We start from the raw sequence: 25,267 nt of genomic DNA, 5'->3' as shown, positions 1-25,267 counted from the left end.
AGAACACAGAGTAATCTTCATCTTCACCCTGTGAAAACAAAAGTTGCGTGATGCAACAATAACATACTGAAAATAACAGAAACAAAGAAAACGGTTTTTTTTTCCTAAGCAAAAAATGCGCAGATTGGTGGTAGATCAATTGAGCTCCAGAGGGACAATTCAGTGTCATAAGTAGTTTCGTCGGAAATTGTGGAAGAAGATGATCCAGTTTCTGGTGAAGTAGAAGATGGTCCGGTCTCTGATGAACTTTCTGAACTGTACTCACTATTATCCTTCTTCTCATGAATTTTCTTTTCCTCTTCCTCCTCGTTGTTGCGGGTCCTTTTGCACGCATTTCTCAATCTGCTTATTTGTTCACATCCTTCTCTCTGCATAACTCCTCCTCCGGATTTCAGCTTCAATTTTAAGCATTCTGTTATTCCGTTGAAAGCATAAAGCGATGCTGAGAACTTCCTCTCGTAATTCATCCTCCTCATTGCTTCACTTAGCATCGATGGCTCGTCTCCATAAATAATCCCCTCTTCCATTGTCTCTGATGAATTCATCTCTTCAAATGCTGAATAGTAACATGATGATCCAATTTCGTCAACAAATTGAAAGTCAATTGGCTCTACCTCGACATCTCCTATCTCTTCAATCTCTTCTTCTGAGTCTACTTTTATAATATTATTAATCGAGTTTTTCACAGGCTGAATTACACTATAATTGTTGTCACTCAAGCATGCCTCCAACGTGTTTGTGAAATTGCTTACGTTAATTGCACTCATATTACTGATCATGTTGTTTTCAGTAATCACATCTTCAGGATCTCTGAGATACTCCATATACTGCAAATCCGAAAAATAAGCTTCTTCTTCTTTGAATTCTTCTCCATGTTTGTCCTGATCATGAATTTCCACAGGCTCAGAAGAATCAGAAGAAGAAGCTGCTGCAGCAGCGGCGGCGGCTAAGGAATTATTTCTAGCTTTGAGCCTATTAATAAGAAGATTACTGATTTTCGAAGGAAGAGCCGGAGTAGAAGAAGAAGATGAAGAACAGGGCCAGAAATTCGTGCGAGTATTGGCTCCACGAAGTAAACAAGCAGCTTCATCATATGCCCTTGCTGCTTCTTCAGCTGTGTCAAAGGTACCTAACCACACCCTTATTTTTTGTATAGTGTCTTTAATTTCAGCTACCCATCTACCTGATGGCCTCTGTCTAACACCCACGAATCTCTTCCGTGCTCGCCGCGCTCCACCAAGCGCAGCTGCAACAGCAGTTTCCTTTACCATTTCGTCCCAGGCCACATTCCCTTGATCACCATCACGGATTTTTTCACCAACTGCCTCACTCGCCCTTCTTTTCCTAGCCATCGCACGAGTGTTAGCGTTAGTATATATATATAAATACAATCACAAAAAACGATGAATTGTGAATTTAAGTCGTGGGTTTGTGAATGCTCTTATGCAGAACTTAGGTTGGTATGAAGTGGTATTTATATGAAGTTTATTTCACCTTGTTAAGATTTTTAAATTGTTTGTCCTTCTTGTGACAACAAATGGAAGGCTTCTGATTGATAAACTATAGAAAACAAGAAACAAAAGGATTTAGTTTTATTATTATTAATAATACAGAGAAGAGGGAGTTGTAAATAATGAGATTTTTAATGCTCCCTTAGTCCTGATGTTGTTCGAATTGATACGGAATTTAAGTAATAAAAAAAAGATTTTTTTGAAATTTATACTCTAAAACAAGTTATAGATGTTAGTGTAATTATAAAATATAGTATTTTAAAATTATATTAGTACTAAATATAAAAATATATCATTCTTTAATTAAAAAAAAGTGTATCACGTAAATTGAAATGGGAAGCAATTAAGTATAGTTTGACCCAGCCAAAGAGTGAAGTTTCTTGATTTCATATTTTAAGAGATTCAACTTGTTTTCTGGGATAAAGTATATGGGATAAGTTTGGTCACTACAATAAATCTCACTTGTCTTGTTATTATATAAGTACAACATGATGAAGATAATTAATTCAGTTTATAAGTCACTTATCAATGAATTTATTAATTAATAATAAATTCCTTTTCTGATCTTCAAGGCGATGGACATTGAAATTATCAATTACGAAAGAGACATCGTGCATCATTGTTCCGTGCATGAAACACACAGGAAACCATGATGCAGATTGCAGATTGCAGAATGATCCTTCATTATAAAAAAAAAAAAGCTACTCAAAGCATCTGGCTAACTTTATATCTTATTATAACAACAACATACCCACGATATTTCCACAAGTGATAAACGTTTAAACTTATTGTTGACCTAACATAATTAATCATATTGTCTTGTTTCGGGCCAAACTCCCCTGCAACCTTAAGAGTTTTTAATATCAATGTGGGATTGTGTTCATATATACTTAACACTTATCACCCATGTTGCAAGAATTTTACGATCTCCACAGCACGTACTTTATTAACCTCTCTGTTAAATATTTTAAGAAAAATATATATACTATATGGTAAGGCTCCTAACAAGAATCAGCTTAGCTAAATTTTCATACTTTCGATTTCGATGTTTATTTCTATTATTTTTTTTCAAAATTAAAATTTTGCACATTTAAAAACTATTTTGTAAATTACTCCTAAATATCACTAGATAAAGTAGAGTTTTTTTTTTCAAACATCAAAGTATGCAGCTGATATGCACATTTGGGTAGCTGGTGTTAGTTACAATATTACTATGTTTTTATGTCAATTTAAATGTGGAACCATACAAATAGAAAAAGGTTGATAACATAACTTTGTATGATTAACCAAACATTTTTTTTAAAAAAAATTAACTAGAGAGATTAGCTTGTCACTTGCAAATGGAACTTCTTTTCTTTTGGCGTCGAACGCCTTATAAACAAACAACAGAAGATAAAACAAAAAAAAAACAGTAATAAGAGGCACAAAAATGTTAATTACGTCCGTTGTGCTGGTTTTATTTATTTCATTCCTTGCTAAATTAGCCGTAGAACACCCACTAGTAGTTGCATGCCAAGTGGAATTTGATTTACTTAACACTAAAAAATATTCTCGGATTGTTATGCTCTATCACATTTAATTAGAGATTTTAAATTTAAGCTCGAATGCATAAAAAAAATCTTTAGATAAGATATGTTTATATCCTAAACAATATATATCTGAGATGAACTCAAGATTTTTACAAGTCACGAATATTTATATATTTGTAATTAATACGTAAGGATTCTCGCTCAATATATTTGTGTGTCAATGCTAGTTTCCTAATAAAAAGTACACTGTTGTCGTGATACAGTTATTTTTAAATGTAAAAATTAGTCCAGTTAATTAACTGTGCAAATGATCCATGAATTGGTCAGGCTTAAAGCTGATTTTTTCAACATAATCAAGAAAAGAAATGTCAACAGCCACTCCGAATCCTCCACATGGAAGTTCCAAAACGATTAACAATTCTTCTAGTGCTTGTGATGTAACTTGATGTATAATAGTTCATTAATTATCATTCGTTCAGAAAGGGACTGATAAGATTCCAACGAGAAGGCATTAAAAACTGAAAGCCAAAAAGTTCTCACGCACAAATGGAGACGTCAGGCACAAATATGAATCTCTTTAATGCAATTGTTTGCACTTCATGATCACTGCAAATAATTGACCAATTCAAGTAGCTTTGGGGTGATGCACATTTGACCTTTTCTAGTTCCTCCATATAAGAATAAAAATAGGCATTAAAGTTCCTGAAGGATCAGGCCTTTATAGTTAGTTGTGGACTTTCTGGTATGCAGATTCTTGATCAAGTCTCTTGACAGTAAAAAGTTATACCTTTGACTATCTAATACAGTGTCAACTAGAAAGTGGAGTTATCCAAAGTACTGAACCAAAAAGTTGGAGTTATACAGACTAGCAGATTGAACTCAAACTACATACCCACATGTTTGCCAACTAAAAGTGTTACATGATTACAGTAAGCAATAACTCGATTACACCCTAAGCATCAACTTCAGCAGTACCAAGAAGGGGGGCAATGATACTTGCATTATTTCCAGAATATCCGACATGCAGCAGTGCTGGATCTTGATAAGCTGTGGCTAGTCTCTCATGAAAACTTGCAATTGTAGGATCATTTTGCTCCTCTTTATCCTTTTTTAGCAAACTCTGAAGCGCTCATAGAAAGGCAGAAAAACATTCATTACATGTTAGGAAATGACAACTCAAATAAGGAGCCTATACAACTTTTAGAATTGACAAGACTGCTCAATCACTAGAGCATGTAATCATTTTCATAAATATCTCAGGTTCTATAGCAACGTATATGGAATCTAAAATATGTGATAATATTCATATTTAGATTATGCAATGCGCTCAATGCAAACATTTTGCTCAATGTCACCTATCCGAGTGTTACAGTTGCAATGACTTGCTAGCCAAGCACAGTAATCCTCCTTGACTTACATTAAAATAAGCAATCAAGTCACTTAGACATTCATTAAATAATGTACATTTGACTGTTCACTAATATGCATCATCAATGTAGTCACGGGATGCAAGATATAACGCCCTTTATTAAGTGCAGCTATCAGCAACTGTGTTCTAAATTGCTGCATATATGTTACTGAGACCAGACAACAGATGGTTAGCAGTTCTATTTATAGTATGTTTAAATGCTTCTCAATATTCTGCAAGAATTGCATGGGAGCTATGTTCAGATTCACAAAGTTACCAAATAGGGCAATTGTCAAATCAAAAAGTTTGCCAAGTCAATTGAATTCTCCAAGAACCCCAAAAGGACTATCATATCAACAATGGCTAAAAGAAAAGAAACAACTTCCGCACTAGGTGCTTATTAATGACTAATAAGATCTGCAGAGGAGAACTCTATGAGTTCAGCTATATAAACCACGAGCTACAAAACAAGTAAAGAACAAGGCAGATGTACCTCGACTGAATAAGACTTGAACATAGGTAGGAAGCGTCTCCTACAATAGCTGTTGAACACAAGAGTAAGGATTGGAAGAGGAACTGTTAAGCTTGAAGCGAGAGGAAGTTTCTTTAGCCCAAATATTCCAATGGCTATAACATGCATCAGTATCAAGGAGAAAATCATAGAATCATGTACTATAGGCCACAACTTTCCACCAGTCTCATACTTGGGTGCATATACATTCAGCAGCTGCTCAAAAAATTAATAAAACATGACCAACTAGAGCAAGCCAACAGAATTTTGATATTTCACTAGGATCTCTCCAACAGCCAAAAATAACAACCAATATTTATCAAATTTGAAAAAGAGTCAGAAGACAACATCAACAAGAAGTCAACAAATATGCTTCAGTCCCAAGCAAATACATTCAGCAATATGAATCCTCACTTATCATATGTCTCCACTTTAACCTCATTCATGTCATCATCATATCAATTTTTTTTAAAAAAGTGAGGATCCTACTTTAACCTCACTGATCAATTCAACAGCTGTATACTTCCCAGTTCCCAGAAAATAGAAAAGAAAAAATAAAAAGGGAAGCCCGTGCACAAAGAATCCTGCGTTAGCAGGGTACCACAAAGTAGAATTCGTCATTTTTATGTATCCCAAGGAAGCAGAAGAAAAATGTAAAAAATGTGCAACCAACCTGGTTCCGGTAGATGAGATACCCCAGACAGTAGTAAACCAAGAGGAATGGCAGAATTAGGGGAGCAAGGAAGAAGTATGTTATACCAAGGAGGCCAAACAAAAGAATCCTGGGAATTTCACTGTGGTAAGGAACTGAAGGGACCTCAAACTCATCATCATATTTCCTACAAATATTTCTCTTTATAAAATTGAAAACGAGCGTCGACAGCTGAAAAAGTTCTGAGGAAGTGCTGGTCCATCCAGATGTAACCACATAGGCGATAAAGAAAGTTGCCTGCAAGACGAATAGGAACTCAGTTCTCTAGTAGTAACTGTTGATTATTCAATAAGTACGTATCAATCAAACATTTGAACTTTTCTCATTAGTGTTATTTAGTATAACAAACAGTACTTAAACAGGCATATCAGATCCATATTCCACATAAAATTAGATGTCATAGATCTCTGCCTTCCGGTTGCATTCTACAATATTTCATTTGAAAACATCAAATGATTCTAGTGACTCAACTAATCACATAAAGCCGTCGATCTTTTTTTTTTTACGAAGTCAAAGCCATAGACATATCCATGCAAAATGCTAAAAGAGGTAACATTAGCTATCCTACCAACATGTTTAGTTCTTAATAGTAACCATTTATCACAATAAAAAAGGAACTTTCTCGTGAGTTCGGTAGGAAAATGCTTAAAATAAAAGTTCACTTAAGAGAGATTTTTGCAAGAATATTCCACAAGAGTGGAGCACCTATTCACTTTAGTCTTCAAATATCATTTTACCATTTCTCGTCTTAGCTAAATTATCCTTCTGTAACATCAGCTGCAGAGATCACCACTAACCCCAAGTGTTCTGTAAACTGTGGTCAAGATTATTTCAGTTATAGTCCAAAAATCAAATGGTTAACTCTACCCTCTTACTTAGCATCCTAATCAAAATTAGACTTAACATTATATATTGCAAGAAAATAGATATGGTGGCCAATGTACCCTAGTCTGTGCTGCAAAGATATTTGCAAAAAGCAATTACGTGGTTGTCTTAATTGAGAAAATAAGCAATGAAATCACTTCTTCATCATGTTTTCTTGCAAATGTAGCTTGTTGTGTCCCAAAATTCTCCTTTTTATTTATCCGTCAAACATTGATAACAATTTATCCAAAAACAATAGATTAAGCTACAGTTGATATTGTATAAACCTTCTAAAACACATTTAAGGATCAAACTTCTTCTATTTCAAGAAGATGATTGCCATAATGATAACTGAACCACGCTCACCTGTCCTGGAACTGCTACAGCTAATATGGCAGGAATATTTTTGGGCTCAAGAAAAATTTCAACTCGATAGAGAGCCGATCCAGAGAGCACATTTGCAAAAAAAATGTTCCATATAGTAAACCAAAGAACTTTGATGCATGCACTTTTCTCTATCTGGCTCATAGCAATGTATCCTTGTATGGATGAGAACATAATCATTATGGATGGCACAACATAGAGAAACAGTTGAAGTACAAGACTAGGAAGATATCCGGTAATCACTTGGCTAACAAATGCTCTGCAAGGCACATTAACTTATTTTACCACCATGCAAAGACATCAGAAAGTATAGTAACATGCTCATTAAGCTGAAACTTCCCAAAGTTTTCAGTTACCACTTACATTCTAAGCAATCCTTTCAAAAAGGGAAACCAGATTTCCAACTGCTCAAGATGTGTAAGCCCTTGGACTATTAAAACGGGTATAAGAAATAGCACTGTAAGGAGGACGCATGCCACAACAACCACCAGGTTGCTAATCCATCTCTTTAGAAATGATGCTGAAAAGAAAGGCCAATACACATCCTCTGGATCAGGAGCTGGCTCAGTGACCCATTGTGTAGGATTTACACCTTGCTGCATGTGTGTAGCTGAAGCTGCGGCAAAACGTGTCCGGAAAGATACAAAGGCAGCTCCTACCTCCTGTTATATAGGATATGCATAATTAATTGAAGATAATCAGATATTCATGAAGCCTACCTTAAGAAAGATGGGCAATAGATGAACATGTAACATTTTAGTGGCCAATAAAATGGAAAATAGCATCTCAGAAACTAATTTTCTTCTACAATTTACCTAGGGATCTTTATTGCAACATATACATATGACTTCATATGCATTCTTTTGTCAGTCTGCCACATTTTAAATTAAAATTTTTCGCAGTTATTGTTTGTTCTGAATAATTTCAGGATTTAGCAAATTCGTTTGTTAGATAAATCACGTAGTTTAACTGCATGACTTGGTTAAGCTTGCTTCTCAAATGCATCTATGACCAGCTGCACTTAAAACCGTAATGTATTGATAACTTTACACATCAAGTAGAGTATGCTTGTCCATGTTGACAGAAAGTAACTACTAAAAAGACAAGTGCTAAGCCATGTCCAGATACAATTCTGTATTATGAAACAGCATCATGCATACACAATCAGAACATGTAAACCCTGATGATTACCTTTCCCAGAGATGAAGATTGTTCGGCCCTTACATTGTCTTCGATAACTTCCAGCTTCTTTTCATAGTGATCAAGTAGATCAACTCTCTGTCCAAAAAGTCCCATGAAACCAGCACGCCCAAACCTTTCTCGATCATGGTTTGCTGATTTCAAGTTCACAAGCCTCCTGTACAACCTTTTAGAATTTTTCTGCACAAACAAATGGCACAGACCACCACAGCAAAATAATAAACTGTTCAATACGTTCTGGCATCCAAATTATAAGTTTATAACTCTGCTTGCACCACTATAGTGAAAAACTCGCCTTCACAGCAAACTTATTATACAACAACGACAAATCAAAATGTCAGAGAATTTAAATTATTGTTCTTGTGATACTTTCACTTTCAATATGTAAGCTACATTTACATTACTTCATTTTCTTGCATGTTAAAAGATTTTCGTGTAAGGTAATATCAGATAATCCCTAAGCATAACAATATGGAGCTGTGAAATACAATAGAATCTGGTGGTCGACATGAAGATATTAAATCCAGGAACTGGGACGAACTTTATTTTGAGGAATATAGGACTTGATAATAGATGGAAACATGTCATTCACCAATGGGTTTCCACTGTATAACGAACCACATTCTACCATGTTTTATTAGATAAAATGTACAGTGAAAGCTCCTTATCTGAAAAAAGGAAATTTCGAAGCAACTTCACCAAATGAAAAAAGAGAGCATTGGCTGGGATATCTTTATTGAAAAATATTAACAGGTAAAAAGAATAAGGGGGTATAAGCACACACCAACTTCTACTTAACAAAGTAGAATAGTAAAAGAATTATGTCTACTCAAAAACAGAAAAACATAACTAACAAGTGATGAGAAATGGTAAAAAGAAACATTCTATCATAACTGAAGTTAATGTGGCTATCATTCTTACAATGAGACCTTGGAGTTTGCTTGCTCGCCGGACAACCCAGTGTGAAAGATATGTAGCAGGATAATACTCTGAGAAAAAACTTTCAACTGTTTCACTGTAACTTCTTCCTGATGAAGCTGGAATACTTCGAACTAAAATGGTGAATTGATGTGGATGAGGTTTTGATGAACAAAAATATGAAACTCTCTTTGATGAAATATAGTCATACTCCTGGAAATAAGGTGGTATCTCACTGTAAGTTGAAGTTTAGCAAGGATGAAGAAGAAACAAAACAAAAGATGCGTCCAATCACTTACAATGTAAAGAAGATAGCAAACAACTGCTGTGAAAATATACACAGCTGAGAAATGGATCCATAACCTTGAAAGACAAAACAAATAACTCTCTCAGATTTTAGTGCCAACTACCAATATCAATGTATCTTGCCAATGCATTACATGATCCGTTCTCAAGTATCATTGGTAATGATTTATAGATACAACTACTTCAAGACATTCACTCCATAATGCGTTGATGTATAAGATGCAGAATCTTAGGTGTGGAGCTGTTACTGAAAACTATGATAACAATGTTCTTCTTTTAGGGACCCACTTTGAACATTCTGCAGATAAATATCAAATAGTTTCTAGTGTCTGGGATAACTAGTGACTGGCTGAGAAACTTTAGGATGTATGTAATTTATTACATGCAATCTGCTATCATTAGCAGAGCTGAAAGAGAAAGATAAAATACGATTTAACAAGACAATACATAAGTCGTAGAAGATATCCAAATTGAGAAATAAAAATATATGAACAAGTATCAAGGCTACCATAAATTCTAGTCAAAGATAAACTGAATTATACGCACATGTCAATGAAAAGGTATAAGAGGCTTTTGCATAGTTGTTCTCCATATAATTTCGATTGTTGGAATGATAACAATGTGCTTCTTGTTGAAATATGCATCAAGGATCCGACAGACCAGATGCTGTCACACCACTATTTGAGCAGCATAATATCAAAGATTTTTTTTAATCTGAGATCCCGATATAGACACTTCATTACCAAATCTATGGCTTCACCAAAAAAGAGAAGACCAGTACAAATTGAGAAAGACTAAGACTGGTAGCCGATTTCAGTTTCATGGAGAGACAAGAATGTGATCCAATTTCATATAGCCAAAGGTCAATTTTACTTTTGACCATGTATAGATTCTTGTAGTGAGAAAAACTATTGACATCATAGTTGAATAAATTTTGAGTAGGAGGTCTTCAGTTTACCTGTTTGATCCGTCGTCAACATTTGAGATAGTGAATGATTCCAGAGACTTATTGGGCAAGTCAAACAAATCAAGACTTAGTTGATTCCCCATGTAATTGATAGGCAGAAGAATGAAAATCCCCACAATGACAGCAAAGGTAAAAACTTTAGCACTGTTGAGATAAGGGAAACCAGATTAGCTCAAGACAATGAACATGAACAGTAAAAAATAGTAAGGATCCAGATTAAGGTACAAAATTCAGCGTTCTGATTTTGAATGAATACTGAAAACTTCTTCAACGCTAACTCCCTTTTGAACTTGTAGTTTAATGTTAGTTTTACAATGTTAGAGGTGTAGACTTGTTGTTTTCTTCTTATCTTCAAAATAAGGAGTTAGAAGTGTTAAGTTATCAAGTTCGATAGTGTCTGATATTGACCTAAAATATCGCCTTTAGATAGATGCATCTTCTTACCAAACTAGTCAGGCTACACATTCTTCTGATTACCTCTTATTTCTCACAGGGCAATAAAAGCATTTATGAACTTGGTGGAAATTTAAATAGTGTTTTGGCTTACCAGAGGGAGGCTTTAGACCGGGACTTCCTACCAGCAATATATATTTTTTCTTTTCAAAGTTTACTGCTTTCATTTTAGTTAACCTCCCCAGCAGCTATGCTCCCAAAACTGGACAGGTTGTCGTCAGCCAGCAAAAAAAAATCTCTTCAGGGTTACTGCTTTCCTTTTGGCCAGATTCCAACAAACAACTTTTTCAGCTACTTTTCTGGCAATTTTTTTGACAAAAGTAATCAGCACTTTCTGTTGACTACTTGCTCCCATGTTTCCATAGTAAGCAAACTCAAGTTTGAAGGGCGTGTTAAAATTTCCAGTGGTAGTGTTAGAAGTGCTAAGTTGGTGATTTATATTTTATCTCATGGTGAAGATATATTGTATATTTCATACTGATAAATAGGTGTATCTTCAACTCCATATTAATCATAAAGTAATCAAGTAAAGCATTTTCCTAATCTCTTCAGTTATTTCTCACACTAGCCAATACCTTGTCTCTGCGACACAAGCAATATTAGTCAACACCTAGTCTCTTTAGTAACGAGTATAAGTTGCCAACAACTCAGCAGAATTGTTGCTATAACATATGCTGCACCATAGAACTACAATGGTAAGGATAAAAGATCACTTTGACATCCTCAACGTTTTTGGTGAAGGTGGAAGAATAACACGGACAGTCATCATAGACCCAAATGTCAACTTTAGGGTAATACACCAAACATTTCCATCGAGCAAAATCAGAGGTGTATTGCACCATTCATATGTTCTCATTCTTACAACTGGCAGGTTTATTATTGAACAATTAATCTAGTTAAGGCAAATCCTGGAAATAAAATGCAAATGTCACTCACTGGGAATAAACATAAGGTGTGAAGTTCGGCACAGAAGCTATAATAAACATAAAATTCTCGTCAAGCCTTCATCGCATAACAGTGCTTAAGTAACCTGAATATAAAAATGCGCATGAAAACAACAGCATCCAAGCCTGAGTTGGCTAAGAGCTCTGCTTCTGAGGGTCGCCATGCTCTTGTCACCCAACCAGCTGATGGCAAAAGTCTCTCCAAATTGAAATTACTGATTTGCTGAGATCTCCCCTCAGCAACCAAGCGTGGTGCATAAACTTCTGCATTTCCTGGCTGCTTTCTCAATATAGAATACAATGTGAAGAACAGAAAACAAAGTCCAAGATTTATTCCAACAGAAGTCAAAAGTGCTGAGAGGATCATTCCTTAAATCCTTTCACTGAACTGTTTGCTTACAACATGAGCTCTTCAAATCAACAGCACCAGAATACGAATAGCACAGATAATAAACACTCGTGAATGCAGATTATCGCAGCTGCAAAACTATGAACAATCAAGATTGGTAACTCAAAATTGTCTTAACAGATCAGTATGACAAGGAAGCAACTGGAATACAACTTGTAGATGAAATGACATGAATAAAGCTGGTTATAAGTCCAACAGCTAAATAAAAAAGCTAACTAATTTGTAGTTTAAGTTGTCATTAGCTGTAAAATTAGCTATAAGAGGGTAATATGGATTTGGCTGGGATATAGTGGTAGTTTCTCAGTCATCGGATGATGGCTACGAAGCTCCAGAACACAAGAGAGGAAGGTAAAGTAAGTAAACAGACATAAAAAGGTTTCTCCTTCCTTGCACATACAGACACACACATTAGTCTGGAAATCATTTCTCCTCTGTCAATTCTTGTTTCTTCCGTAAATTGAAGATAATCGAATTATTGCAAATTTTGCATCATTACTTAGAGAGGAGTTACGATTTTCCATGAAGAAATCTTCCACTTCCTTAATAAAGTTATTTTTGTTAATTAGAGTGGATATGTAAACATATTGAAAACAAAACAAGTACAAGTAAGTGATGAATGATGATTAATTACCTTCAACAGAAGATACGACCTTTGTAGCCCTAATCCTAATGAAGAAGATAGATAGAGACGAGAGATCCAAAGGTCAAACCTTTACTTTACTACGAAGAAAAGGGACGAAAAGAGTTGCAGTGGAGTTTTAAGTAAACTATTTTTTCCACTATGCTATGCTTTTCCCCAACTCCAAATTTCTCTCGCTTTGTTTGCATTTGTGAATTTGTGAGATAATATAAGACGTATTAATAACTTAAATCATATTTTATGATAATATTATTTGTAAAATTATAAATTTAATTCTGTAAAAATTGTAATTTGATATTGAAAAAGTAATATAATGTTTTTTTATACAACCACTAAATAGTGTTTGATGATAAAAAAAAAAAAAGTGAAATACTAGTTGAAATTTTGTAGCAACTAAATATAATGAGTTTTGCTCAAAAAGCCAAATTTAATCGATGATTATAAAAGTAAAAAATTAAATTTATAATTTGGCAAACTAATTAAGGGAAAAGAAAATGAGTAGAAAGAAGTAGGTAATAATAATACTACGATTTTATTTCCAAATTGGAAAAAGAAGAGAGCAGCACGTGTTATTCGTCTTCTCTAACACTTGCGAAACAAAAAGGGGGGAAAGATCCGAGTTCCGACCCGTTCCATAGAGATTTGACAAAGAAGACTTTTCAAAATCAAAATAAGTATTACCAAAAGTGTGGCCGTCTGCCGGACTCCGACGACCCTCAGACGAACAGCTCTCTATTCGGGGCTGGGAATCGTCTATAAAGGTATCTCATTTTTCCGTTCGATCCACTGTGTTACTCTTCCAAATTCCCTTTTGTAATCACTCAATTTTGCTGATCTGATTGGAAATTGATTTAGATCTGACAATTCCAATTTTAAGATTTGATCAATTACTTATTATATCTGCCGAATTTTCATTTTGAACAACACTATGGCGCATTGCCCGTGCTTTGGAATTCGCTAAAGGGATGATCTTGGATCATTTTTGAGATCCTTTCTATGCCCCTCCCCTGCCGTCATATTTTCTTTTTGGATGGTTGTGCTGATGGCGTAATTGACAAATTTAAACATGATGGTGTTGAATATGTTTTCTGTTATCCCCTTCCTTTTTTGTTTCAAGGGAGATAGGGGTGAAATTTATAGTTGTTGTTGTTCTATGGATCCCAAAACATGTAAGGCAAAGCTTAGTGTTTCTATTTATCTGGACACCAGGTTTGTAGAGTTAGGAATTGGTTTGTGAATCTTGCTCGAAAAATTCTAATGTGATTGCCTGGCAGAGTGATCAAGTAAATGTGACCTAAAGCTTTAGATTGGTTTATTAAAATGTTGAAAGAGACAAAGAAAAAAGGCTTGATTTTGAACCCTTGCGCAAGTGGAGAAATATGAATTACGTGACGAGTATGTACTAGTGCACTAGCTATGATACTTGGAATAGTATGTGTTAGCATGGTAATAGAGGTAAATATTTGTTGGATTCAAAATTTTATTCAACCCATGGCTTACAGGGCTGCTCTGCATAGTGCCGCGCTTTAGATAGATAAGGAATTTCTTGTTGCATGGGATGCAGATTTTTTTTTTTGTTTGTTTGCATAGAAATCCATGTTTATCTCAACTGACTTGGATAAAATTACTGTTTGAGCATCTAAATACATGGTGTTATTAAACAGTAAGAAATGCATAGATCTTAACTGGATATATGTGTATATGGTCCTGTTACATTCTCCATATTCTATGACAAAGTGACTATTTTTGTTATGAACAAGTAAACCATTTTTTCTTAAGTTTCTTTCTTGATGTTGGTGTTCATATAGTTCTGCTATGAGCCTGTCAGGATTGTTGACTTCTTAAGCCTTAGTTTCATATCCACATTTATTAGCATGGACGAGATACAGGAAGTGTCTTCATTCTTTGATTTCTCACTTCATTGCTTTACTTATCTCATATCAAACAACTTATTGCTGCTCAGGGTAACGGTTCGGCCAAGCAGCAGCCTGATTCATTGTCTTTTCATACATTTCCAATTGAAGTGAACTGAATCATAAGTTAAAATTGTGATGGGGTTCCCTAATCAGCCGAGTGGAGGCAATACTCCAATTTCAGAACCCAAGGATCATACTATAAAGCCTTCCAGAGGTGCCTTAGAATGTATGGTGAATTCAGAAATTGGTGCTGTTTTAGCCGTGATGAGGAGAAATGTTAGGTGGGGATTTCGTTATGCTGCTGAAGATGATCAACTGGAGTATTCTCTCATCCAATCTTTCAAGGAATTAAGAAAAAAGATATTCTCATGGAGACATGAGTGGAACAATGTTGATCCACTTCTATACCTTAGGCCCTTCTTGGATGTGATCCAATCTGATGAGACTGGTGCACCGATAACTGGTGTTGCATTGTCATCTGTTTACAAGTTCTTGACTCTAGGAATAATTGAATCAGCTGACATGAATGTGGACAAAGCTTTGCATCAGATAGTTGACGCTGTGACAAGCTGCCGTTTTGAAGTGACTGATCCTGCCTCTGAGGAAGTGGTGCTAATGAAGATACTTCAAGTTCTTTTGGCTTGTATGAAAAGTAAAGCATCAAAGAATTTGACCAACCATCACGTATGCAACATAGTAAACACTTGCTTCCGATTGGTTCATCAAGCAAGTGTTAAAAGTGAACTTCTACAGAGAATAGCACGCCACACGATGCATGAATTGGTTAGATGTATCTTCGTTCACCTGCCTGACATTGAAAGCAGAGTGTGCGCTGATCCAGAGGTAATTGAGATTCTCTTTCTTTTCGGCCCCTGTATTGTTGCTTGGAGGTAGGGCATTCACTTTTATGTTAATGTAACTTTCAACAGACAATTACTCAAAGCACTGTTTCACGTATGAGAGCTTGTTTGTATATATTTTATTGTGAACTTACAACTTTATGCTACATCGTTTTCTTAATCAGAGATTACCATACAGGGTAAACACTTCCTAGAAAAAGACCAACTATTATGTAAACAGAATTAATGTTGATAAAAAATCATACAAGCCTTATCTAAATAAGCAGTTGCAAGAATCCATACACGGAGATGCTAAGGAATAAAGTTTACTCTTTGAAATCCAATGCAATTGATGTAAATTACGCTCACTAACTTGACCCTAGAATGGCTTACACTTTTGAGTCTTGTCAATTTCCTGTATATTAGCTCATTTTCCTAGGTATGGAGCTTGCACACTTATGGCTTTCAATTCAGCCTGTACACTAATTTAGGCCTAAACCCAAACTGATAAATTTAACTGCTTTGAACTGGATCTAGTATGATGCATTTTAGACACAGAGCAGTTTACTAACATATTGGGGACTCGGGTGTTGTCTGTCTATTGATAGTTTTCCTGAGCTCTAAATTATATCAGCTAAGGTTGATTGAGATTTAGATATTTCATTTCTTAAGTTCTTGAAACTTGAATACTAGTATCACCCTCTTGTATATTGTGATTCATAATGCCATTTTATTTCAGACTGGCAAGAAACAACAAGAAGACAATGGATGTGTTGATGTGGCCGTAGGGAATGATCAAACAGATGAGAAAACTAGAAAAAGGGATATCGCTTGTAATGGAGAAAACCCAATGATGGATCCTCATGGGGTCCCCTGCATGGTGGAGATATTTCATTTCCTATGTTCTCTTCTGAATGTGATGGAGTCCATTGAAATTGGTTCAAGATCCAACCCTATAGCATATGAAGAAGATGTCCCATTATTTGCGCTGGGTTTAATTAATTCAGCCATAGAACTAGGTGGTGCTGCTTTTGCAAATCATCCCAAGTTGTTGGCTCTGATACGGGAGGAATTGTTCCACAATCTGATGCGTTTTGGGTTGTCCATGAGTCCTTTAATTCTTTCGACAGTTTGTAGCATTGTTTTAAATTTGTATCATCATCTGCGTTTTAAGTTAAAGCTACAACTTGAAGCCTTTTTCTCTGGTGTTTTACTGAAGATTGCCCAGAGCAAGCATGGAGCATCTTATCAACTTCAAGAGGTTGCCATGGAAACACTTGTTGACTTCTGCAGACAGCATATGTTCGTGGCAGAAATGTATGCAAATTATGATTGTGACATATCCTGCAGCAATATTTTTGAAGAACTTGCCAACCTGTTATCAAAAAGCACATTTCCAGTTAATAGTCCACTTTCAGCTCTAAATACTCTTGCCCTGGAGGGTCTAATTGCCATGATTCAGGGTATGGCTGAGAGAATAGGCCAGGATTCATTAGTTTCAGATCAAGGTTCATTTAATCTTGATGGATTTAGACCATTTTGGGTAGAAATATGCAAGGACTATAATGATCCTGATCATTGGGTTCCTTTTGTCCATAAGATGAAGCAAATAAAGAAAAAGTTGTTGGTTGGTGTTGATCACTTTAACCGTGATCCAAAGAAGGGTATGGAATATCTCCAAGCAGTGCATCTGTTACCTGATAAACTTGATCCAAAAAGTGTAGCATGTTTCTTTAGATTTTCAAATGGCTTGGATAAGAATCTTGTTGGGGACTTCTTGGGAAGTCATGAAGAATTTTATATTCAAGTGCTTCATGAATTTTCAAGGACATTTGATTTTCAGGATATGAACCTAGACACTGCCTTGCGTATATTCTTGGAGACGTTCAGATTGCCTGGAGAATCACAGAAAATACACAGGGTGCTTGAAGCGTTCTCTGAACGATATTATGAGCAATCACCAGATGTTCTGGCTAACAAAGATGCTGCACTTGTGTTATCATATTCACTAATCATGCTGAACACGGATCAACACAATACACAGGTCAAGAAGAAGATGACAGAGGAAGATTTCATCCGCAACAACCGGAGAATAAACGGAGGAAATGACCTCCCTCGAGAATTTTTATCTGAGCTTTACCACTCCATCTGTGAGAATGAGATCCGGATTTCCTCAGATCGAGGTGCTGATACCCCAGTGCTGCCACCAAGTCATTGGATTGGTCTAGTCCACAAATCGAGGCAAACTTCCCCGTTTATTGTCTGTGATCATGGACCTTATCTTGATTATGATATGTTCGCTATGCTGTCTGGTCAGACAATTGCTTCCATCTCAGTGGTTTTAGATCATGTGGAGCAGGAAGATGTCTGGCAAACATGCATTGATGGATTTCTTGCCATTGCCAAAATTTCAGCCTCCTACAACTTTGATGATGTATTGGATGATTTAGTAGTATCTCTTTGCAAGTTCACAACTCTTTTGCTTCCATCATATACCGATGAATTTATTGTTACATTTGCCCAAGATAATAAAGCTAGATTGGCCACTTTAGCTGTCTTTACAATAGCAAACAAGTATGGGGACCATATTCGTTCTGGTTGGAAAAACATCCTGGAATGCATTTTGAGCTTGCATAACTTTGGCCTTCTTCCTACTCGTCTTTTTAATGATGCTGCTGATGATGTGGAGTCTACTTCTGATGCCTACAAAAGCAAACCTGTTGCAGCTTCACCATCAACACCTCATGTGCCTTCATTGGCTCCATCAAGGAAGTCATCTGGCTTAATGGGCCGATTCAGCCAACTGTTATATCTTGATGCAGAAGAACCTGCGCCTCAGCCAAATGAAAAGCAGCTTGCTGCCCGTCAGCAGACTCTTCAGACTATTCAGAATTGTCACATTGACACCATCTTTGCTGAGAGTAAGTTTTTGCAAGCAGAGTCCCTTTCACAGCTTGTCCGGGCCCTCGTGATGGCTGCGGGCCGGCCTCATAAGGGAAATATCTCTCTGGAAGATGAAGAGACTGCAGTATTCTGTCTAGAGTTGCTGATTGCAATCACGATAAACAACCGGGATAGGATAATGCTCCTTTGGCAAGTTGTTTATGAGCACATAGCAAGTATTGTCCAATCAACAACAATGCCTTGTTCTTTAGTAGAGAAGGCTGTTTTTGGTGTGCTTCGGATATGCCAAAGGTTGCTTCCTTACAAGGAAAACCTCACAGATGAGCTCCTCAAGTCACTGCAACTCATCTTAAAGCTTGATGCAAGGGTCGCCGATGCTTTTCTTGAACAGATAACCCAGGAGGTGATGCACCTTGTCAAAGCAAACGCTATGCAGATACGATCTAATATGGGCTGGCGGACAATTATATCTCTGCTTTCTATTACAGCTCGGCATCCAGAAGCTTCTGAAGCAGGATTTGAAACACTATCATTCATCATGGCTGATGGGGCCCACCTACTGCCTGCTAATTACATCCTTTGTTTAAATGCGGCAAGCCACTTTGCTGACTCCCGCATTGGAAGTGTTGATCAAGCTGTGAGATCCTTAGACCTGATGGCTGGGTCACTTGTTTGTCTTGTTAGATGGTCTCACAAAACAAAGGATGCTCTGGGGGAAGAGGCTGCTATAAAAATGTCTCAGGATATAACTGAGATGTGGTTGAGGCTGGTACAGGGACTCAGAAAGTTTTGTTTGGATTGGAGAGAAGAGGTGCGAGGTCATGCCATCTTGATGTTGCAGAGGTGCTTGACAGTAGTTGAGGGGATTCACATTTCAACTGATCTGTGGTTGCAGTGTTTTGATCAGCTCATCTTTACAATGCTGGATGAATTGCTGGAACTTGCACCACAAGGTTCGTTGAAGGATTACAGGAGCATAGAAGGAGCAATTTTTCTGTCTCTGAAGCTCATGTTCAAAGTGTTTCTACAATCATTGGAGCATCTGTCACAGTTGCCATCCTTCTGCAAACTATGGTTAGGGTTATTGGATCATACTGAAAGATGCATGAAGATGAAATTTAAAGGTAGACGGAGTGAGAAGATTCCAGAACTTGTCCCTGAACTCCTAAAGAACACTCTACTTATCATGAAAACTAGTGGAATTCTCATGCCAAGTGATCCTGTAGGAGGGGACAGTTTCTGGCAACTAACGTGGTTGCATGTGCACAAAATATGTCCATCCCTTCAATCAGAAGTTTTCCCTTCTAGTGAATTGGAGCAGTTGCAAAAGCAGCAAATTCAAGCTGGATGTAGCCCTCTCTCAGAGGGAAGTGTTCTAGTCTCACCTAGTTAAAACACATACTGAAGATTCATGTGGTTGACAACGCTTCATTTGGTGAAACTGACATTCTTTATCCTTGACCATCATTAGCATGGTGGGAGGATACATTGTGCAGCTGAGAACGTGTCAGGCGTTAGGCGAAATACGTTCATTGAAGCACAAGCTTCAACCTGCTGGAGCAAAGATGGTTTCTGATTTACAAGTTGTGATCTCCATTCTGAATGCTATATGGTGCTTTACTGTTAACAGAGCCTTGTTGGCTTTCGGGGGAAGAATAGGGAGGGTTGCCTCGTGCAATTTTGAGCTTCTATAGCGGTTACTGCACTTTTAAGTTTGATAACTTAGTTGTTACCATTTTTGCTGTACAATATTGACTTGACTACAGATTAGCGATTGATATATGATGGTATGAAAGGTTACTGTTAGTTGATACATTTGGTTTCTTAAAAATCATGTGTTCCAGTTACATATAAGATATAGATTGCTCTTGTACTGTTTGATGCAAGACCATACTGAAAAACATGGATATAAATAAAACACAGCAATATCAAGACAAGTCGAAGAGTGGATCTTCAGAATATAGTACAAAATTGTTTGGTGCTACTTACTTCACTGTATAATTTACTGAACTAGCAAGGATTTACACGCTAAGCATGTGAATTTTGGCAAATTGCTTTCTTAATTTTGTTGTTTAGAACCTGATTCACATACGCTGTCTTGCTTCTGAAAACTTTCTCGGCACAATGTAACTTCATTGAAATCTGCACGAAAAGTTAAGTAGGAACAAAAGCAGACCTTAAACAGGGTGTTAGGGACACCATTAAGCACCTAAAGACTGATTCGATGATGGGCAACAGAAAGGACCAAAAGAAGGAGACGGATGTCCGTTTTCTATAGGCCAATTCCACATTATAAGGCTTTATCATCCATCGATCACATCTACGCAAAGATGGAAGTGTTTGCAAATAGATTTACATACACTCTGAACTGAGATATTTCAGTCTGACACCATAATATGTTAAAAGAAAAACGGTAGAAACAAAGATACACAGAGCGCACAAAAATTGGCAAGTTACAAGTGACACTTATGTTTGATATAACTGCCACCATCTCACTGACAATAACGACAAGAGGATTTTAACCACTCAGCAAGCTTAGTAACCCATATTTAAAGCCCCAAATGCTGAACTTCAATTTTGTCTGAGTCCTCGTCTTTGAAGATGTTTTAACACAAAACGCTCATGCGGCATCAAAAAGCTAGGCATCAGCTCAACCTCATTGAGCAATCTGACTTCTCATTACTTTCAATACAGCCTTCAACATTTCTAAAAACTGCTCAATAGTTTCGATTTGAGCATCAACGGCATCACAAGTACTTGAGCAGTCCTGGTTGTACATGCATTATACCACAAGTTTCATGCAGAGAAATTAGAAGTTGATGTCATTTTATAAATTCAATTTAACAATATTAAAGTCAAAATACTAACATCTATGGCAGCTGCAAAAGCCTTCTTCCTTGCCCTGGTATTTGCAATTTCAAGAGCTGTGCTTCTTACCAAAAGAATCTGCAGGTCAACATTATTGTCAGCCTAAATCAAAGAAATTAAATGGGTGACTGGTATAAATGTCGATAGGGATGGCAATGGGTGGAACAGTTGCGGGGCAAACCCGCATAAGCCCCGCAAAGACCTTAACCCGCCCTACCCCTCCCCACATACACTGATCTACTATTTTCAACCCGCCCCATATAATCCCGCTCCGCATTAGCTGTTTTTTTTGTGTCTGCAAGTCTCAAAAATTCTACTAAGCATGTTTTGAACTCATGTTATGATGCATAATTACACAAGTATACATATACTAATATAGATTGGATTTTTATATACTATAATATTATTATGTATAATTACCGTAGTATTGTAAGTCTCAGAAATTCTAGGTGTATAAGTGACCAAAGGAGGCGCTTTTGTTGTCTTTATAACAAAAAGAAATTCAACATCTAAACTAGGATTATAACATGGTTTAGATAAAACTTAGTCTTTTCAAATATTAACAGTTATTGTAAATAGAAAGAAAAGGCAATTCAGTTTCGTATTTAGCATGTGTTGAAAAATCTATTTAACATGACTTAAAAAATCATTTCAACCTGCACCCGCACCGCCCCACTAAGAATTAAATATATATATTTCAACCCTCCCCACACCCGCAATCATGTACCCAGCATAGGCTTAAACCCGCTCCACCCTGCACCCACCCTGCCCCATTGCCATCCCTAAATGTCGTCAACAAGAAGAATTAAATATTAATACCATTTTTCCACGGAACATGTCCCTCTTGAGAATCTCATAAGAAACATTCAATATCTCTGCATTCTGCAATACAGGCTTTTTAGCAATAATCCTAGCAGAAATGCAACCATGTAAAAGAGAAGTGACCTGAAGCTACTAAGGGCATTGCACAACACTGATAGAACTTTCTGATATGCCCAAAACAGGAGTTCTGTACCTTTCTTATTGTGTTGAAAGCAGTTGGATTTCCTGTTGGTAAGCACCTACATAACATCCCAGCAGGTCGCCAGAATGATTCATGAATACCAGAAAGGTTAACTTGATCAAACGCCGCGGCTTTTAAGATGTCAGAATCATCAGCAAGTTCCTTGAACAGTCTGCAGCTGTGATGAGGAAATCAGGATCAGAAGCAGCATAATCTGCAAGATAACCACAAGAGATATGCAGACACCTTTTACTGGACCCCTTTTGATGTTGTAAAACACGAAATTGTAGACAGCCATAGGACATATGTTGGGTCATATACAAGGCAGAAGTTGATACACATAGATGATACGTCAGCTTTGACAGGAACTCAATTTCAAAGTTAATAACAGAAAGAGTAGTTAATCACATCAAAAGAATAGGAAAGGACATAGAAGTCACGGTAAATAAGGTCAAAAGTTATCTAGAATTAAGAAACATAAACAAGAAAGAGATATCGGAAACGATACTTACACTGATAAAGTTCGGGCAAGATTTCCAGCTCCATCAGGTGACACAGCAACATGATACATAACGTGCTTTAACACATCGAAGTTCAAATCTGTTATTTTAGATTGCCTCTTCCGCTTCATAATTGCTGAAATAAATTCAAGAGAGTCAATGAGGGTTCATTGCTTGACCTCTTTTGATTCATTTTATTGGAAGACAACAGTAGAAGGAAACCAAAAAGCTCAGTTTAAATCTACAAGCCCATAATGTGAATTGCAAGAAAATGTAGAATAAAATAAGATAAGTGAGCCATGTTTTAGAAAACTGCAAAGCTTCTTCACTTATGTAAGCATCACTTCACACCACAAACAGTATCCAGGTATCATCTGAAAATAAAGATTTTAAAGCTCACTAATGAATAGCTTAACAACCTTGGGAATAAATGAATATTGAAAAAGGAACTTGTTAAAAGGGATAATCTGAACAAGATCAGTCAACACTAGCATTAGCTGGCTTACAAGAATGTAGAATCTAAATGAAGAAAGACGAAAAAAATTATGAAGGAGAAGGACAATTTTATGAAGTGAGGTTGAGATTGTTCCTGCTTATTGCTATTGTCATCTGTTTTGAGTTGAGGATCCATCAAAAACAGTATCTCCACCTTTTCAAGGTAGAGATAAAGTATGCGATTACGTTACCCTTCCTATGGGTTAATTGTGGGATTACACTCCGTTTGCTGATGCTGACATATTAGTTTTCAAGACCATATTGTAAGTTACACAACTGATGTTTCACAATCTTTGGCCTAATTTCGGAACTATGAAAAATGTGACACTGACAACATAGTCCAAATCCAAATAAAGAAGAATTTATAAAAGATTCAAATATCCAGGCGTAATTGTTCGCAAAGCAATGCATAGTCCACATTCCATGTTAGAGAAACTTAAAAATGAACAGAAAGGGCCCCACCCAACCCCTACGGAATGAAAGGGAGGGGTAAAGAACCAAAAAAAAAAACCCCAATTTATATAACTAAAGAAAACTTCCAGGCTAGTCAAGAAAGATAACATAATGCAACAAGAAACCTAATCTTGAACTATAGGATATACCCAATTTATACTTTATGCCATGAAAGAAAATGGTCTTTTTAACACCAATATTACACACCCAATTTATACTTTATGCCATTAAAGAAAATCGTCTTTTTGACACCCATATAACCCACAGCGAAATCGATTAATACAAAGAAAAACAAATTGAAAAATCAACCAAATTGGAGTACTGAGCATAGAGAAGAAGATAAAGATGCCTAGAAAACACAGTGCAACAAATGTGACAGATTCAAACCATGTATCATAACAAAATCGAAATGGATAAAGAATATCAGTCAAGAATTTGCGATAGTAATAGAGGAAGATGAAAACGTAAAGAACCCAGATACCTATGTCGGTGTATGGCGGAGACAAACGGCTGTGAAATTGGAGACAACATCCAAATAGAGTATAATTGATATAAAAGATCCAAATAGGCAACTTTTGAACTAGTTTAGGAGGTGTAACTGTTCGGTAGCAATGCATAATCCACACTCCATGTTAGTGGAACTTAAAAATCAACAGAAAAGCCCCACCCAGCCCACCAGGACGAAGGGGAGGGGCAAGAAACCCAAAACTGAAACCCGATTTATATATAAATATAAACAAAAAGAAGAAAACTTTAGTCAAGAAAGATAAAATAACGCAACCAAAAAACTAATCTTGAACTATACGATATACCCAGTTCATACCAAGTAAAGGAAATCATCTTTTTAAGGCCTCTATTGCCCTAATCCATTAATACAAAAAACCCACTTGAGAAATCAACCAAACTGGAGTGCTAAGCATAGACAAGAAGATAAAAGATGCCAAGAAAACGCAGAAGTAATTTATTCAAACCGCTTAACGTTGCAAAATCGTAATGGATAAAGAATCTCAGTCAAGAATTTGCGATACCAATAGAGGAGGATGAAAGGTAAAGAACCTGGATGCCTATGTCAACGGTGAATGGCGGAGACAAACGGCGGTGGATGGCGGAGAAGATGGCGGAGATGATACGATGACGACGGTGTCAAACTATGACACTGCTCTCTGAGCCTTTTCACTTTCTGGTCTACTTCTAAAATGAGACAATAAATAGGTTTTTCTTTCAAAATGGAGTATAAGTTTAAAACAGATCTAAATAATTAATTTTTTTTTTTGCTTTATAAATAAAAATTTAAACATATAAATACTTCCCCATACACTTCACTTATCCTCTTTACTGTACTGATGATTAATATTATAATAATATATTAATTAATGTATACGGTTAGGTTTTAGGAGCTAGATTTAGAAATGTATAATTACGAGGATAAAATAAGAAAATAATTATTTTTTTTTGGCTAACATTGTTAATATCACCGATATAAATAGAAGCAATAAAAATACAATCTAAGAAGAACTCGACATTCTTATGATT

General features: G+C 36.3%; 4 protein-coding genes across 12 annotated transcripts; 1 reads left to right on the top strand and 3 right to left on the bottom strand.

Annotated features, from left to right (window-relative positions):
• Positions 1-104: 104 nt before the first annotated feature.
• LOC101267577 (ethylene-responsive transcription factor ERN1-like) lies at positions 105-1,352 on the bottom strand. The gene has a single exon (XM_004233627.5). The coding sequence runs from the start codon at positions 1,350-1,352 to the stop codon at positions 105-107; it is 1,248 nt and encodes a 415-aa protein (XP_004233675.1).
• A 2,455-nt stretch (positions 1,353-3,807) lies between these two features.
• Positions 3,808-12,890, bottom strand: LOC101246583 (CSC1-like protein HYP1). Of its 5 annotated transcripts, XM_069294574.1 has the most exons (12): positions 12,748-12,840; positions 11,794-12,186; positions 10,858-11,062; positions 10,302-10,454; positions 9,337-9,400; positions 9,041-9,250; positions 8,111-8,299; positions 7,283-7,581; positions 6,902-7,178; positions 5,633-5,908; positions 4,942-5,175; positions 3,808-4,160 (listed from the first exon to the last, which is right to left on the bottom strand). In XM_069294574.1, the coding sequence occupies exons 4-12, from the start codon at positions 10,391-10,393 to the stop codon at positions 3,993-3,995; spliced, it is 1,809 nt and encodes a 602-aa protein (XP_069150675.1). In that variant the 5' UTR covers positions 10,394-10,454; positions 10,858-11,062; positions 11,794-12,186; positions 12,748-12,840; the 3' UTR covers positions 3,808-3,992. The 5 variants fall into 5 exon arrangements, with proteins under 5 accessions (XP_069150675.1, XP_069150674.1, XP_004232200.1 ...); XM_069294573.1 differs by lacking the exon at positions 10,858-11,062 and having other exon boundaries at positions 11,700-12,186; positions 12,748-12,890; XM_004232152.5 differs by lacking the exon at positions 10,858-11,062 and having other exon boundaries at positions 12,748-12,890.
• A 220-nt stretch (positions 12,891-13,110) lies between these two features.
• Positions 13,111-20,246, top strand: LOC101246883 (ARF guanine-nucleotide exchange factor GNOM-like). The gene is made up of 3 exons (XM_010317941.4): positions 13,111-13,517; positions 14,720-15,515; positions 16,251-20,246. Exons 2-3 carry the CDS (start codon positions 14,808-14,810, stop codon positions 19,806-19,808), a joined length of 4,266 nt encoding a protein of 1,421 aa, XP_010316243.2. The 5' UTR covers positions 13,111-13,517; positions 14,720-14,807; the 3' UTR covers positions 19,809-20,246.
• Positions 20,247-20,683: 437 nt separating this feature from the next.
• LOC101247179 (uncharacterized) lies at positions 20,684-24,986 on the bottom strand. 5 transcript variants are annotated; one of them, XM_004232153.5, is made up of 6 exons: positions 24,791-24,986; positions 22,799-22,922; positions 22,299-22,464; positions 22,103-22,165; positions 21,284-21,361; positions 20,684-21,182 (listed from the first exon to the last, which is right to left on the bottom strand). In XM_004232153.5, exons 2-6 carry the CDS (start codon positions 22,915-22,917, stop codon positions 21,072-21,074), a joined length of 537 nt encoding a protein of 178 aa, XP_004232201.1. In that variant the 5' UTR covers positions 22,918-22,922; positions 24,791-24,986; the 3' UTR covers positions 20,684-21,071. The 5 variants fall into 5 exon arrangements, with proteins under 5 accessions (XP_004232201.1, XP_010316244.1, XP_025885365.1 ...); XM_010317942.4 differs by having other exon boundaries at positions 22,533-22,922; positions 24,791-24,945; XM_026029580.2 differs by having other exon boundaries at positions 22,299-22,458; positions 22,533-22,922; positions 24,791-24,940.
• Positions 24,987-25,267: the final 281 nt, after the last annotated feature.

This window comes from Solanum lycopersicum, chromosome 2, assembly GCF_036512215.1.
Source record: "Solanum lycopersicum chromosome 2, SLM_r2.1".
Lineage (NCBI taxonomy): Eukaryota > Viridiplantae > Streptophyta > Magnoliopsida > Solanales > Solanaceae > Solanum > Solanum lycopersicum.
Note: the sequence above shows the minus strand (reverse complement) of the source record. Positions and strands in the feature narration are given on the sequence as shown.

Excerpts from the sequence above, each read along its gene's own strand:
- LOC101267577 (XM_004233627.5), bottom strand. The coding sequence starts at position 1,352 with ATGGCTAGGAAAAGAAGGGCGAGTGAGGCAGTTGGTGAAAAAATCCGT.
- LOC101246583 (XM_004232152.5), bottom strand. The coding sequence starts at position 12,074 with ATGATCCTCTCAGCACTTTTGACTTCTGTTGGAATAAATCTTGGACTT. Across the intron at positions 8,300-9,040 it reads GCAAACTCCAAGGTCTCATT|AAAAATTCTAAAAGGTTGTA; the intron begins GTAAGAATGATA and ends TTGTTTGTGCAG. Across the intron at positions 7,179-7,282 it reads TTGAAAGGATTGCTTAGAAT|AGCATTTGTTAGCCAAGTGA; the intron begins GTAAGTGGTAAC and ends TGTGCCTTGCAG.
- LOC101246883 (XM_010317941.4), top strand. The coding sequence starts at position 14,808 with ATGGGGTTCCCTAATCAGCCGAGTGGAGGCAATACTCCAATTTCAGAA. Across the intron at positions 15,516-16,250 it reads GAGTGTGCGCTGATCCAGAG|ACTGGCAAGAAACAACAAGA; the intron begins GTAATTGAGATT and ends ATTTTATTTCAG.
- LOC101247179 (XM_004232153.5), bottom strand. The coding sequence starts at position 22,917 with ATGAAGCGGAAGAGGCAATCTAAAATAACAGATTTGAACTTCGATGTG. Across the intron at positions 22,465-22,798 it reads CTTGCCCGAACTTTATCAGT|CTGCAGACTGTTCAAGGAAC; the intron begins GTAAGTATCGTT and ends TCCTCATCACAG. Across the intron at positions 21,183-21,283 it reads CTTTTGCAGCTGCCATAGAT|GACTGCTCAAGTACTTGTGA; the intron begins GTTAGTATTTTG and ends ATGTACAACCAG.